We start from the raw sequence: 16,302 nt of genomic DNA, 5'->3' as shown, positions 1-16,302 counted from the left end.
TGTCTCATAGCAGAACATTGCACCTCGGGATGCCTGCCCAAAACATAAGGTCTGTTTAAAAAAGCACAGCACTGAAGGCTTGAATGACAAGAGGCTTACACTAGCACAGACAAAGCAACACTGACACATTCTATCAGAATAGTTTTACTTTAGGAATTGCACAAGAAAAATATTTTCCAAAACCAGTTTCTTATGTAGATAATCCTGAAGTATCCTCTTCAATTTTCCTTCTTTGTTCCATTGTTATTTCTTTCCATGCTGTGGTTTCCACAAGTCTCTGTCTTAGCTCTGGCCTTTGCCTTTCATTCCCCAGTTATATCCTTTGGCCCTCATCTTATTTCTTCCCTCCACCCTGCTCTATTAGGTCAAGTCACCTTCTCCCAGGGCAACAATTTCCATCTTCTTCACTCCTTGCTTCACAGTCAGATCTTCTTTCTGGCCTTTCCTCCTCCCATCTATCCAGAGCAGTCCTATATCTTCTCTTTCTATCTCCTTTACATAGCAGATTCCCTGGCTACCAGATCCCTTCATGCCTAGGATGCCACTAGCCAAAGGGCCCTTACAATGCAGAAGTCAGCACCCTGAAGAGGCAGGAAATTTGTTGCTTGATAGTCATAAGTGGCACTGCTTTCCTTACAGTCCATAGTTTTACTACAGATATGATGCATCCTTATACAGAGTAGTGCATTCTTATAACACCACCACGGAGACACGCAGGCCGATATGGGTTTGCCAAAGTGGTGGGAAGCTATCAGAGTCTGAACAGCTGACAAATGGAATCTGTGGTGCCCCCTCCAGAGGGGCAGTCTCCATAGATGTGCAGACCTTTACAGACATAAAGCACAGCTCTCTGCCCTGAAGAACTTAGATATATGGCATCACTAGAAGGAAATGACGGGGAGGGAGGTAGGTGTGGAGGTGGGTTGCAAAACACAGTTAAAAAATAATGAGCCATATGGTCCAAACCGGCACCCGGCTGGAGGTACTAGGCTTGGCTCTAATGCTATCCTTGGAGAGATTCTTCACGTCTTCTCCCTATTTCCCCTATGAATACTGTAAGGTGTCTCTTTTTGTTTATATCTAGCATGTAGCACCTCAGAGCTTTAATCTCACTGGCTGCCCTCAGCTGTTACTTCAGTCATCAAATAACCCCAATTTTTCTCTCACTCACAGTGCTCTGAATTTAGCAATAAGCCTATTAAAAACAGTGGAGTTTCACTGGTATAGGATCAGTGCCAGTAGGAGAAGAACCAAGATCCATGAATCATACTCCAAACATGCACATTCATTCTGTTTATTTCATGCAGGTATGGTTAAAAAATGAAGTCAATTTGAAAAAGAAAAGCTAATGGATATACCAGAACATGAGGGAGCAAAGCACACAGGAACAAAGTTGGAGTTAACTGTCTTCCCTGGGGTAATTTGCATGGGTGATGTCGAAATGCTGTAATCACAAGACTGCAAAGTCATAATGGAGAATTGGTAAAAATGGGCCTTGAACATCATCCCATTATAAAGTTTGCACCATATAACCTATATAGAATTGATTTGAACTGGTGTAGTTACATCATTGCAAGTGTCACCAGTGCAGAGGGGTCTAAAAGACAAGGCCAAAAGAGAAAGGACTGGAAGAGGAATGCTGTGTCATTCAAAGATAAGGTCAACTGAGGAAAGGGAACAGACCAGGAGCATAGCAAGGGAGAAGACAGGAAGGACAAGGCAGCAAAAAGCACAGAGAGTAAAGGGAATATTAAAAAGGGTAGTTAGCAGAGTTGAATCTGGAAACACAGCTTGTGTGTTTCGTCTTTCTCAGTGTATCCTTGTATACCAATAGCAGCACAAACAGTTCTTGTTATGTGAAGCAAGGATTTTGGTGGGTGATAGCTTTCATTAGACCATCTGCATGTGGCTGATCCAGTAAAACAGGAGTGTCAAACTCATCCTACCTTTTGGGCTAGATGAGTGGTGCAGGGCCAGCTTACTGGCTAGATTTGGCTCATGTCTTCAAGAGAAGGCTGGATAGGCATCTGGCTGGGGTCATCTGACTCCAGCACTCTTTCCTGCCCAGGGCAGGGGGTCGGACTCAATGATCTGTTGAGGTCCCTTCTGACACTAGCATCTATGAATCTGTGGGTCCCCCCCCCGCCGGCACATGCTGGATCCAGTGTATGCGGCACTTGCTCTGGAATCTACGCTACACTCAGTGCCTGCCCCTGGATGCACATCACCTATGGCACCTGCTCCAGCATGTCAACTCAGACCCAGGAGCCGCACCAGGGAGGGGTGAGCAGGATGCATGACAGGGACCTGCGGGCCAAATTGGGCCCATAGCCACATGTTTGACACCCCTGCAATAAAAAGTATCACCCACACAAGTCTTTGCCTGTCACCTATTTCCCAGGCTATGAGGGCTAGGAGGCTATCAGCTTTTGTCACTGCTTCTTGTGGCCCTCTCTCTGGGACCTCTTCAGTGTACACTAACTTTTCATAGAAGCAGGACATTGGCTGCCGTGGTTCCCCTGCTTTACCTGTGGCAGGTTAGGGTGTTAGGTTTGTGTTGCATCAAGGTTGATAGTAGTTTTATGAAGTAGTTTAGATTTATGGATTTGTATGGGATGGTTTGGACAGGGATGGTCCTGCCTCAGGCAGGGGGTTGGATTTCAGCATTTCTCAACCTGTGGGTCACGACCCAAAAGTGGGTTGCAAGAATATATGACAGGGTCACGAACAAACTTTAAAAATGCATTCTCTTTTAAAGGAGAAAAATGTGGGAACCTGTGGCTTTTCCCTTGCAGGCTTCCAGCTTACAAGGGGCTGCTTGGGGCCCCCCATGCCCTCCCTGCCCTTCTTCCCGCCACTGCCCCATACACTGGAGGCCTGGAGGTGGGGGCCAGCAGGTCTGGAGTGAGGGGCACTGGGGCAGGACTGGCCATTGATCTTGGTCCTGCTACACAAAAGGTTGAGAACCACTGGACTAGATGACCTGCTGTGGTCCCTTCCAGCCCTGCTTCTCTATGACTATTACACTTATAAGACCAGCATTGCCAGGTCTTAAATATGAAATTATTGTATTGGAGGCTCAAAATTATTGTATTTACTGTAAAACTATTGCACACTGAAAAAAGTTTAAAATAAGCATGCAAATAAGTCTTTCTTATTTACTTCATATTGCTCACTGTAAGGCAGCATGTGTGGGTGAGAACTGGGTCATCAAAGTGGAATTCTTCATTTTGAGGCAAGCTGTCATAAGAAAGTGCTGACAGCAAATCCAAAAGTTGCTTCTCAGACCGACAGCCACCAGACCAGACCCAGAAGGGACCTCCTGAAGCCCCCTCTGCACCTGATGGACTCTGAGAGCTACTCTCCAACCACGGACCACTCCACCTGTCAAGGACCCCCATGATAGGACTGAGTAACTCCTTCAACCTACCCCCTCTACCACTGCAGACTATTGCATGGGTTTGTGTGCATCCATCTACTTTCTCTCTCAGCATCGCAACCTCCTTCCTCCCCTTCTCCTACTCCCCACCCCTGGGCATAGTTGGCTAACACTGTATTTTCAGTCCCTCGCTCGGGCACTCTGTATTTCCCTTATAGCTTTGCCATTTTTGTCTCATGACTCTTAACATTTTCTAACAAAATTAAATCTGGTCTGTCGCCCTGACTGTGATGGATTTGAAACAGTGTTGTGTGGACAGGACACCTTATGAGTCGGGTACAGACATGGTTTGAATTAGACTTTGATTCTTGGGGGGGGGGTCTTCAAAAAAACCTGGGCTGCCCATCACAATGCTCTAATAAAACTGGAGACCTGCCCCCCCAGGGTTATGATTTTCAAATCTTATGAGGGGGGTGAGCTCCCTTGAACTCTCCTGTAATTCGATCCCTGGATACAGACTCCCAGTGGAAAGTTCTTGGCCATATGCCTACTTTATGGAAATGGGAGACACCTCCCTAGCTTGCTCCTGTGGCCATTGAGGGCAAGTGAGACTTGGGGGCATCTGAATCCCAAGCCCCCAGGGTTGGGCCTGCACATAGGATGTCTGCCAATGGATTTGGAGGTATCTGAAGTCCCCAGCTGAAAAGCCTGGGATGGAGGAGAGTTGCAGGTCATAATACCATGTATGGTGTTTGAATGACTGAGTTTTGCCCAATCGAGAGGCTTCAGAACTGATTTGGCTAATTTGACCTGGGATACAAAAAATTAAAAAAAGCCAAACCCAGAAGTCAGTTAAGACTCTGTGAGAGTGACCTAGATTTTGCTGCCTCAAAAAAAGGTACATTCTGCACACTTTTACTATGATGGACTGCACATTGCCCAAAGGCAGAAATGATTGTGCAAACACAAACGTGGGCCACGTGGCAACGCAGTGCGAGACCATGCCAAGGCCAGGCGGGAAGCACACCTGCCTCCCAGCATCCCCCGCGCGCCAGGCCCCCGCCGCCGCACTCCAATCCCCGGCGCGGCGCTCGGCTCGTGCGGGCTGGCAGGCGGCGAGGCGCCATCGATGCGCTCGGCGCTCCACTGCTCGGGCCTGGCGGCGGCTCGCACAACAACTCCTCCCCCCGCGGCAGGCGGGCGCGTGCGTTGCCGGGCCCCTGCGCAGCGCCGCTAGTGCTCGTCCTCCGCACCGCCGCACGCGTGCGTGGGGGCGGGGCGGGCATGTCGGCGGGCTCCAAGGCGGTGCTGGGTGTCACGCTGCTGCTCTCGGTCGGGACGGTGGTCGCCGTGCACCTGCAGCAGCAACGCGACCGCGAGGTCGGTGTCATGCGCCGCGGCCCGGGGGGGAAGGGAGGGAGAGGCCGGGCCCCGCCCACCCGCAATTGACGGTTGCTCGCTCACCGCCCAGAGCCCCGCCCCCTGGCACGGCCCCGCCCCCTGGATCGCCTCGCTCTGCCCCTCCCTGCTGCATCCCCTTAACTCTGCTCCCGTGAAGCGCATGTGGGGCAAGGGTTCCCCTCTGCCACCTGCCCTGAGCGGTGCAGGCGGGTGTCTCTTGCTTCCCAGGGTCTCAGCCCGCTTGGAAGCTGCCAGCTCTCCATGCGCCTGCAGGAGGGGCTCGGGGCAAGTTATTAATCAGTGATTTTGTGGGGCAGCGTGTGTGAAAGCAGGGGCAAGTGTCTCAAACGTGTGGCAGGTGTGGCACTGAGCAGAGCATGCCAGCCCGTGCCCCTGGGCCCTTGGAGGAGTCTGAGGAGCTAGTGCATGCCACTCAGTGAAGCTCTGCTTGGCCTATTTGACATGTATCAGGAACACGGGCCTTATGCCCACGGATCAGCAGGTATCCCCTTCCCCTGTTAGGCAAGGGGGCTGTTTGTTGGCAGGTGAATTTATGGGACAAGTAAAAAACAAAGCAGGAATGGAAGGGAAAGTTAGAGGTTCAAAACAAGCGTGCCAAGGAGGGGCACCAAGCAGAGCATGCCAGACAGTGCCCACTGGCCCTTAGATGAGTCCAAGGAGCCGGTGGACACTGCCCAGTGAAACTCTGCCTGGAGACATAAGTGGACCAGGGACAGGAAAATGGCCCCACAGTCCCCTGGGGTCATCCTGGTCAGAGCCTCCTTCCTGGTTGGGCCTTTGGGGAATCATAGGCATAGGCTCACAACTTCAAAATATAAGCCCCTCTTGGTGAGGGGGCCACAGTAGGCATGTCACTGATTCCTTGGGACAAATGATAAAATAGGGACGGAAGTGAAGGTCGGAGGTTTATAACAAGGGTGCTGAGGGGGGACACTGAGCAGAGCACACCAGACAGTTTCCACTGGCCCTCAAACTAGTCCAAGGAGCAAATGGACAGTGCTCAGTGAAACTCTGTCCTTGGGGGTCCTCCTGGTCAGAACTTAGCAAGGCCTAGGAGGAAGTTGACAAAGTCTATTTGATGTGCATTGGGAGCATGGGCTGTTGCTCACCAAGTGTAGCTACAAGCTCCCCTTAATCTGAGGGGCTGCTGAGTGCAAATCAAATGATTATTGGGGACAACTAAAGAAGAAAACAGGTACAGGAGTGGGGGTCATAGGTTAATCACAAGTACTTCAAGGGAGCACAGCAAGCAGAGCATGCTCGTGACCAGCGACCATTGGCTCTAGGAATCCATGGAGTCAGTGGATGCTACCCAGTGAAGTTCTGCCTGAAGATGTGAGTGGATGAGGGACAAGAAGACAGTCCCAGAGTCACTGGGGTCCCTCCAGCCAGAGCTGCCGCCTTGGTCAGATAGATAGCTAGCTTAGGTAGGGCCTGTGAGACAAGCCTGTTTGATGCACACAGAGATGTGGGCATGAGCCCACACAAAAACTGTTAGCCCCCTTGATCCTTAGAGGGGGCTATTAAGTGTGCACCAACAGAGTTCTTGAGACAGCTAAAGCAATTACAGGGGCAGAACTGAGGGTTTATAACAAATGCTCCAAGAGGAGACACCAAGCAGAGAGTCCCAGAACATAGAGTTGTCGGGTTGGAAGGGACCTCATCTAATCCAACCCCCAGCCGGAGGCAGGATCATCTCTATCCAAACCATCTTATACAAATCTGTAATCTAAATTCTACCCCACCAACACCCCCTGGCCCTTGAATATGTCTGAGGAGCCAGTGACTGCCACCCAGTGAAGTTCTGCCTGGAGATGTAAGTGGATGAGGGACAGGAAGACAGCCTTGCAGTCACTGGGGGTCCCCCCAGCTCAAGCGTCCTGCCTAGTTAGGTAGATGGCTAGATTAGCTAAGGCTTGAGACAGGCCTATTTTATGTGCATTGTGAATGTGGGCCAATGCCCACCGTTTTAAGCTAAAAGACCTACTTAATATGGGGACCACTAAATCCATATCAAGTGATTACTTAGTGGGACAACTAAAGAAGAAGACACAGATGGTAATGAATGTCAAAGGTTTAAAACAAGTGCATCAAGGAGGGGGATACTGAACAGAGCACACTGGACAGTGCCCACTGGACCTTAAATGAGACCAAGGAGTCGGTGGATACTGCCCAGTGAAACTGTATGGAGACATGAGTGAATGAGGGGCAGGCCTTTTTGTGCTGTGGCTCAGTGGGTCCAGACCCACCAGGAGAACTTTAAGCCTCCCTTAATTAGGAAGACTGCTGGGGACACAACTGAATACGTGGGGCAATTAAAGTGAAAACGGGGATGGAAGCAAGGGTTGTAGGTTAATAACAGGTGCTTCAAGGGGAGATACTAAGCAGAGCACATCAGTTAGTGTCTGCTAACCTCAAACAAGTCCAAAGAGCCAGTGGATACTGCCCAGAGAACCTCTGCCTGGAGACATGAGCGGATGGGGGACAGGAAGTTGGCCCCACAAGGGAGTCCCCCTAGCCAGAGCATCCTTCCTGGGCAAGCCTATTTGAGGAGAGGAAACCTCCATGGGCAGGAAAGAATGCTGGGGTCAAATGACCCCGGCTAGGTGATTGTCTAGCTTCCTTTTGAAGACCCCCAGGGTATGAGCAAGCACCACTTCCCTTGGAAGTTGGTTCCAGATCCTAGCCACCATGACAGTGAAGTAGTGCCTCCTTATGTCTAGACTGGACCTACTCTCAATCAACTTGTGGCCATTATTCCTAGTTACTTCTGGTAGTGCCTGGGGGAACAGGGACTCTTCCGTTCCCCGCAGGTCCCCCCTGGTAATTATAGACGGCCACCAGATCCCCTCTCAGCCTTCTCTTGTGGAGGCTGAACAGGTTCAGGTCCCGTAGCCTCTCTTCATAGGGCCTGCCCTGCGGCCCCCTGATCATGTGAGGAGTGGCCCTCCTCTGGACCCTCTCAATGCTGGCCAAAAATTTCCAAAATTAATTTATTACAGTGCTTACCCCCTTGCAGAGGGGCCAGGCAGGGGAAGTGGTGAGGAGTGGGGTGAGTGACCAGTCAGACTGTTGGAGCCTTTGCCTCTCTGCTTATCTCCTCACACCTCATGACACCTTTCCAAGAATTGCTGTGGCACCCTGTTTGAGAATCACTGGTATAGCAACACAGTGACACTGCCAGACTTTTTGTCTTGTAATTATAACTTGAAAGTTCTGCTCGTAGTCCCCTATTGTAAAGATAGCGGTAGTTTCCCACAATTTATGAACTTTCATTTGAGATGATGCTAAGTCTTTGAGTATAGGGCAACTAAACATGTCTTGGCTCAGAAATAAACAGTTTTTTTTATAGGTTGGCAGGTCTCTAGGTAAGGTCTTCAGACTCTTCTCATTATTCAGACCTCTTTTCAGTTGCTTTCAGATTTGCCTAACTTAATTGTTCAGACATAAATTATAAATTTTAAAGTCTCTGCCTTGGGCTAAATTTTTGGGAAGTTTCAGCTCAAAGAAAATGCCTTGCTTTGCCCATGTGAAAAAAAATCTTACATTTGCTTGAGAAGCTGACCAGTGGGTGGCTTTTGTGTCATGAAAAAGCCTTTCTGCTCTTCTTGTGAAACCTCTTCCATTTTGGCTAAATTATAAAACCATAAAAGAAAATCTGAGTTTGCACATGCACAGCATAGACTTGCTAGGCAGCTAAAGCCTTTGAAGATTATTTTTGGAGGGAGCATGCTCTGTCTTAGGGATGCTTAGGTGAAGCAGAACGCTCACTGCTCCTGTCTCCTGGGGGTTGGGGTGGTGCCAGAAATGAGAGCTGGGGCAATGTCTTGCACTCTGGGCCCTTCCTTTGCTTTGTGGCTAAGCAGCATAAAGGAGAAACCTGAATGATTTTTCACAAGAACTGGTGTTGGGAGATGGGGTGGCCGGAAAAGCAGATTTAAAGAAAAGGACTGGTGCAGGGATTTGGGGCGGGGAGAAGTAGCTGGGGATTGAGATGGACTAGGATTTTAATGTAGAACCTAGAGGGAAGGCAGACTTGGCCTGTAATGAGAAGTCAAATTGGGTGGTGTGGGAGGGGGGTATTAAAATAATGATAGAGGCAAAAGGTGAGGAGTGACAGGGCCTAAGTGTTTCTGACCACTTAGAGATGTTTCTCCTTCAGAATTTGAAATGGAAACTAAAATCCCTGGGGCACCACGTTCTTTTGCTCTAAGCAAATAAACATGAAGCTGATGGCAAGGCTTATGCTTCATTCCTATTTAATGGCCAGTCCACTCAGAGGATGACTCTCAGTTACTCCATTAGCATACATGGCAAAAGTTATATGGTAGACTCATGGCTTCTCACCCAGCTGATGAGTCCTGTGGATATCAGTGAGATGCCATGAGGGGATTATTTTTACAAACTTGGTTCAGCCCCCTTGCACACATTCATTTTGGTGCAGTCTTTAATTCACTGATGACGGTATTTTTTTTCCCCACAGAATCCTGCCTCATCCAAGCCTTGGGGTAGTGGGGTGAATTAGGGTTACATGGGGAAAGAGGCGGCTGTCTGTAAGGCCCCTAGCTGCATTTATTGTAGAAACTAGAAAGTTTGTAGTGAATGGGGCAGGGCATTGCAGGAAGAGGAAGGATGGGGTCCTGAGACCTAGAATCACTGGTTAAGGCAGTATAATATTGTCCTGGAGAACTAGAATCTGTGCCTGCTTCTGGCGTGGAGTTGCTGTGTGATTCTAGGTCTAAGGCACCATGTACATGTTATACTTAAGGTGTGATTAACCACCTTCAGTGGTCACCTAGCCACACATTCAATCAATGGCATGATAAAAGAGGAATAAGCTACAAAGTTATTCCAGAAAATATGTTGGATAACTTTGTAGTTGCGTCCCATCATGGCATTAGTTGAATGTATGGCCAGGGGCCCCTGTGGCTGGGAGTACCATCAGCTGATTGGAGCTCCTAGGGGATGGGGGAGCCATGTCTACCCCAGAGTCTGGGAGCTGCACCGGGCCCATAAATGCCTGTGGCTGGAAGATCACAGCAGCTGCAGTCTCCTGGCTACAGAGACTCCAGATCAGCAGTTGGGGCTCCTAGCTGTGGGAGCATGATTTGTCCCAGTGGCTGGGTCTGTCAGCTGATCTGGCCTCCAAGCTGAGGGAGCTTGCTTTTTGCCATTGCAGGAGGAGCTCAGGATTGGCTCCTCCTGCACCGGCAATAAGGCATGATAAAATCTACTGTGTGATCCACACAATCACACCTCCTGCCGCCATGCATGTATGGCTCTAAGTGATTTACCAGGCTTTTCACACTTGAGTTCCCTGATTTTCTGAGGCTTCCTACCCTGGACTTTGAATTGAGATGTGCTGAACGTTCAGATCTTCACAAAAACCAATGGGAGCTGTGCTTTGAACATATAAAGTACTAAGTATTGCTGACTGAAAAATAAAGACAAGTTGTCTCAAAGTGGACACTTCTGAACTTGAGTTCTGTGCACTGAATGAGAGAAGGGTCCTGTGGAAAAAATAGTACATGATCTTACAGTGAAAGTCTATCATAAATAGGGACCTACCCAAATCTCGATTGCATGGATTTTGCGAAAAATGTGAAACTGGGCTATCTCTGTGAAATCTGTTTGGGGGAGGATGTACTAAAAAATAAAATGCTGGCTCCCTGGTGGGAGCAAGCAGTCATTCCAGCTGCGCAGCCCGCCCGGGGGAAAGGTGGAAGGAAGCTGCTGGCCTGAAGGTGAGCAAGCAAGATGGCTGCTGCACTGCCTCTTGTTGCTAATTGGCTGAGAGGGCTGTCTGTTGTTCAGCCCCACCCCTCTCCAACAATCAGCAGTGAGGGGTGGGGCCATATGATGGACAGCCCTCCACCAATCAGTGACAGGGCAGGGCCACCAGGACCCCTTGCCAGTCAGAGGCACGGTGGGGGGAAGGGCAGGTGGCGGCCATGATAAGCCCTTGAAAATAGCCGCCAGCCCCACAATCTGCCCATGAAATCTGGCTACCTCCTTGAGTTGGGTAGACCCCAATCATAAGACCTATATGGAACCAAATGAAGGTAGCACCTTCATGAAGGTGTAAGTTTGGCTTCACCTAACTTTGGAGGGTTTAGCTTTGCAACTGTATCTTTGGTCTTTCTTGTATATACTGGCTATGTCTATGCAAGACGCTGACTGTGCAGTCATTTAGTACTTGTATAAACAAGTACTAAAGGACAAGTACTAAATGACTGTAGTAAGTGAACTTGCTGCGCGGTAGTACCGCCACAAAGCTTTTTCATGAAGCTGACTGCTCAGTAGCCTGAGACAGTAGCATCACATTACACTTTCTGTCATGCGATGCTACTGCACAGTCAGCATCTCATGTAGATGCGGCCAGTGTGTATTTTCTCTTTGGTAAAAGAGGAAGTATTAACCGGTTGCATTCATACAATTAGTGCTTTTGAGTTGGCTCATATCTTTTTTTAAGCTTAGGAAAAGGCTAGGGATCTTATCCTGACTCCAAGCAGCTGCCTCATCACTGTTTCCTCTGTAATAAATCCAATAAATTTCCAGACCCCCTGCTGCAGTTGCTGTAGTAGGCATGTCCAGTTGACCAAAGGCTGAGAATATCTCAGCCCTCCCCTCTCTCTCAGAACTTGGAAGGTCCTTGTGGAGTTGAGCAGTATTTCTGTTCTATACCCAGCATGGTGTTGGGTTTCTCGGGGCAGGTCATCCAAAACCACTTCTGGATGCGAGAACCCCACAGCGTTAGAAATGTAACAGTTATTCAGCTGGCAGAGAACGTGCAGTATTGCCAGATTTGATGGAGCCTGTAAAACCCTCCAGAGGTGGAGGGGTCAGATGAGTCTGTTGGTCAGCTAGGCGGACCTGTTTCAGGTCTTTGGGTGACCAGGGTAACATGAGCATTTTTTTAGGGGCTGATGAAAGAGTATTTTATCCCCATCGGTTTTTTGGAGATAGAACCATTTCCCATCCAGATTGTTCACACCAGTGTGCAGATAGCTGTTCTGAAGACTAGAGGCAGAATGAATGTTCTTCTGTCTCCTGTTGCAGATGTATAACCCACGGGCTTTTTCTTCCATAACAATCTGTTTATAATCCTTTGTATTTTCAAGGCTCTATTCAGAAATTTCTTTCTGTAAGGAAGAGCTGAGATTCTTCTTTACAAATCCAGGGTCTGATAGCCTCAGGCTTCATGGCACCCACGTATTTGCTTCTGCTGGGGGACAGAAACCTTGGGAGGAGGCTGAAAGAGCTGAGTGCAAGGTGGAAGGGGGCAGGGCTTGGGAGATGGTTTAGGTATGAGCAGGACCTCATTGGGAATGGATAGAACCTCCAAAGATTCAAACAGATGTCCTAATGTTAGGGGAAGAGCAAAATCTTACATAGCCATATATCCGTTTCTGCCCCAGCTCCCATACTGTGCAGGATATTTAAAACTAGCCTCTCAAACCCAGATCCTCTGAGAGTGATGTCTGGTGCGTTGTCAGTGCCCAAATTTAACTAAATCAATTCAGTTTAGCCACTGCAAACCCTAAATATGGATGCTCTTGTGTTTAGTGAGGTCTGGTTTATATCCATTTACATTAATCAACTTCTAGCCTTAATAAATTAAGTTAGTAAAAGCCAGTTATAATTTCAGTTTGTATATATTTAAATGAATGAATTAAAAAAAAATGGTGCAAGTTCCTGTGTAAAGAGAAGGCCCAAATCTGTATGCACATACTCCAAATCAACTAGTGATATTTGGTAGCTCTTAGTGACAAATGATAAAAACTACCATATTTACTCAAATGCAAGACAACTTCAGATTTAAGACAGCCCCCTTACCCCTCCCCCCCAAATAATTAGCATCTGGGCATGGAGAATTATAAATTTGTTATAACTTTCCATGTATAATATATAATTATTGGAGGGTTGTCTTACACTTGCCTCCGACTCTAGCCTCTAGCTTATGCCACCAGAGCTGGTGTTGCACTAGCCACCTGTGCCGAGGAAGTACTCAAATCCTAGATAAGCCTTTTTTTCCCCCATGTTGAATGGGGCAAAGACTTGATTTGAATAAATGTGGTATATACTTTCAGAGCTCTGAAATTAATGAACTTGCAGTCTGATAGATTCTAATCATCTGAATTCTGTGGGATAAAGCAGGAAGCAAACATGTTTCTAGCCTCAGTTGTTCACTTGTTCTATAATCTCCATACCTTTTCTAGATTTTGATTAGCTAATTCTATTAAAGTAATTAGTTTGCCAGGTCTACCATTAAATAGTAGTAAGTTGTAACTTGTATTAACTTGATTGAAACTCATGGGAAAGCACCTTTGTCATCAGATTAATTGCCAGAGAGGTTTTGAGAAAAGTGGATAAAATATTCCTAGCCTTTGTATTTCTTTTAAATTAAAGTACTTTTTGCATAAAGTATTTTTTTTTCTTGATAATTTTCATGGAAAAAATATTTTCCTGTGAAATGTATAATTAGGTGGATTCTGGATGAAAAATAAAAACTTTCTTTTAGAAGTGATTAAATAATACATTTTTTGATAACTTGATGACTTTATAGTTAGATTTCAAATAAGTGATTTACCTATTTTTAGCATTAATTAGCTCTGTATGGGATTAGACAATATTTCTGAAATAAATTGTTCAACATTTTTTGTCATTTCGTTAAATAATTTGTCATGCTTTTTTCTCCCTTGTGTTCAGCCAACCAGTTTAAGTACATACGAATGCATTTGGATCCTGATCAGGCAAAACCTGGATCCCAAGCACATCAGCATTCATAAAAGTTAGTACAGTGTTTCTCAGTCAGGGCACCCTGTGGGTGCTGTGAAATCCTTTTCAGGGCATCATGGAGTGCTGCACAGTATTAGCACTGTTAGGTGTGTGGATACCTCCCTGCAGTACCCAGAGATTTCAAATAAGAATCCATGGTGTCAACAACATTCTGACCTGCTGAGGTCTGAGTTCTTTGCAGCAGAGTAATTGATTCTTATTTTTCCATAGTTCACAAGCTGAGTGAAAGCTAAGAGCCGGCGTTTTCCAAGGGGCGCCTTGAGTATACCGAGATTGAGAACTGCCGCGTTAATACATTCGGCAGGGGTGTAAGCCTTTCTTCAGATTAAGACTTTAGTAGGAGCAAAACATGACCATTATTATGCAGCAGGATCCATGTGGAGGCCAGTATTGACTTTTCTACTGTTGTTTTATATGTTTCTTTCATCAAATACAATATTGTAATATTGTAGTAAGTTTGCTTGAAATCTGTTCATTTACAAAAGGGTTGGTGTCAGTGTCAGATATTACATCTGCTGCTCAATGCCTCCACCATGTTTTATGGTTTTGTAGTTTTATTTTCTTAGTTTAAATATGCCTTTCTCTCCCTTATTGTGGTACAAACACACACGAGCAACAGGAGACACTCACAAAGACTCCAATTCAGCCTTCAGATCTATCCTTATAGATCCAGCATCTGGGTTGAGGCCTGATTGACCATGTGTAGCGAAAACGGTGACACTAACTGTGCACAAAGTGCAGTGAACTGTGAAGGTGGATCCCCACTGAGGTTGCGTAGGAGGCTCTACTAGGGTGTGAGGGACTCTGCTCAAATTTCGCCATAGGGTTAGGACCACAGTGTTGTCAAATGCACAAAGTAACCAAGCCAAAGGAAACTCTTCTCTTTCAAGACTAGTAATCTTGCTTAATTTTTACAAAGACAGCCACTGTGTAGTCTGTGTTAATGTCTGATTAATTTTAATAAGTATTGTTAGAGAAATGACCCGTGTTATTTTTTCAAGACCTTACAATAAGCACATTCTGGGTCACCAACAAAATCAGAGGAGACGTTAGATTCAGGTGTCTTAAGGGTAAGAAACAAGCAGGAAGCAACCATTTCAGTCTGTGTTTTGTACATCACAAAGAAGTGGAAGATGGCACAAGTCCTCTTAAAATCCTTCCAGGTCACCACCAAGTTCTACTCAAGCAAAGGAGCACAAAGAGAGAAATTTGGGACAGAGTTTAATTTTGGTAAAGGCAGGGAGTAGAAGTCACGATCTTCTATAGAGTAAGGGCTCTTCCTGTAATGCTAAAGATCAGGGATTGGCAATGAGTGGCTAGAGCCAGAGGATCTGGCCTGCAGAAATAGTGGGTTTTGCCTTGGCCCGTGGCAGCCAGGAGGTGCATTACAGTTGGTCAGCTGGAAGCTGTGTCCATCTTGTGGCCACTTCTCCCAGCCCCCCGTAGCTGCAGTATGGGTGCCACTTCCAGTCAGTGTGTAGCTGAGCTGGAGTTGTGCAGTTTTCAGCTGCTCAGCTCCCCTACCTCAGTTTCCACTGACTGGAAGCTGTGCTTGTGCTGCAGCTGGGGAGAGGTGGAAGGAGGGGGATGGAGCTGTGATGGTACACACATCTCCCAGCTGTCTGGCCCTGGCACAGTTCCCCATCAGCTGGAAGCTGCGCTTGTGCCCCAGCCAGGGCTAGGGACTAGAGAAGCAGCAGCAGTGCCTGCCGCCCTACCTCACCCCACTTGCTGATTCTCTGCCAAAACCACCTGGTCTGCCCCAGACTGGAGCTGGGTTGTTCTGGCCCCCAACTTACAAAGATTTCTGACCCCTGCTGTAAAACAGCGATTCTAAACTAGGGTGCCACAATATATTTTAAGAGTGCCATGGGGGTGTCACACTATGTCAGCACTATTAGATATGCAAACATCTACACATGATTCACAAGATAAACCCAAAGTTTTCAAATAGGGATCTATAGTGTCAACAGCATGGTGACCTGTTGTGGTCTGTCTGAGTTCTTTGCAATAAAAAATTGCTTTTTTTTTTCCCATAGTTAAGAGATGAGTGAAAACTAAGAGTGTTTTCCCAGGAGTGCCTTGAATCTAATGAGGGGTGTCCTGAGTTTAAAAAAAGGTTGAGAACCACTGCTGCAGGAATTATCCATATACAATGTTGATAGTTGCTCACCAGGTTCCCCTCATTAAAACCATACAGCTAAGTCAACAGAGAGTGGTTTTGGCCCCTTACCAGCAGCTTATCAACATCTACCTCTCAGATCCTATATTTAGGTACAACTCAAGTCACTGAGGGAGAACTAAAGATTTGCAACTGTTAAGTGATTATCCATCCTGCAACAGGGATTGGAGTACAAATGGAGATTAATCACATATAGCACAGGCTGCATTGCGATGAGCCATGTTTTGTGTTTTCAGAGACTGCGTGAAGGTGTACTCAGAGACCTCGAGAGGCAAAGTCGCAAACAAGAGAACATTCGCCTTTTAGAAGATCAGATTATTTTGACCAAGCATCTGGAAGCAGAAAGAGACAGGCAGGCTCTGGACAGAGGACCCCAGCAATCCTAGATGTAGAACGGGAGTATTAGTTTTCACTGAAGACACGCGGAAGAGATTGCGCCTGCTTGTGCCTTGGTGTTTCCATATACGCAGGTTGTCGCTGAAAGTCCATCTCTTCTAGATTAATTTTAATCCCACACAGA

At 47.0% G+C, this 16,302-nt stretch overlaps 1 protein-coding gene across 1 annotated transcript; it reads left to right on the top strand.

Moving 5' to 3' along the window:
• Window positions 1-4,560: 4,560 nt before the first annotated feature.
• Window positions 4,561-16,170, top strand: LOC102572378 (protein PET117 homolog, mitochondrial). The gene is made up of 2 exons (XM_006260922.4): window positions 4,561-4,759; window positions 16,019-16,170. The coding sequence occupies exons 1-2, from the start codon at window positions 4,664-4,666 to the stop codon at window positions 16,166-16,168; spliced, it is 246 nt and encodes an 81-aa protein (XP_006260984.1). The 5' UTR covers window positions 4,561-4,663; the 3' UTR covers window positions 16,169-16,170.
• Window positions 16,171-16,302: the final 132 nt, after the last annotated feature.

The sequence above is a fragment of the Alligator mississippiensis genome, chromosome 1 (assembly GCF_030867095.1).
Source record: "Alligator mississippiensis isolate rAllMis1 chromosome 1, rAllMis1, whole genome shotgun sequence".
NCBI lineage: Eukaryota > Metazoa > Chordata > Crocodylia > Alligatoridae > Alligator > Alligator mississippiensis.
The sequence above is the reverse complement of the archived record's forward strand: the minus strand, read 5'-3'. Positions and strand labels throughout refer to the sequence as shown.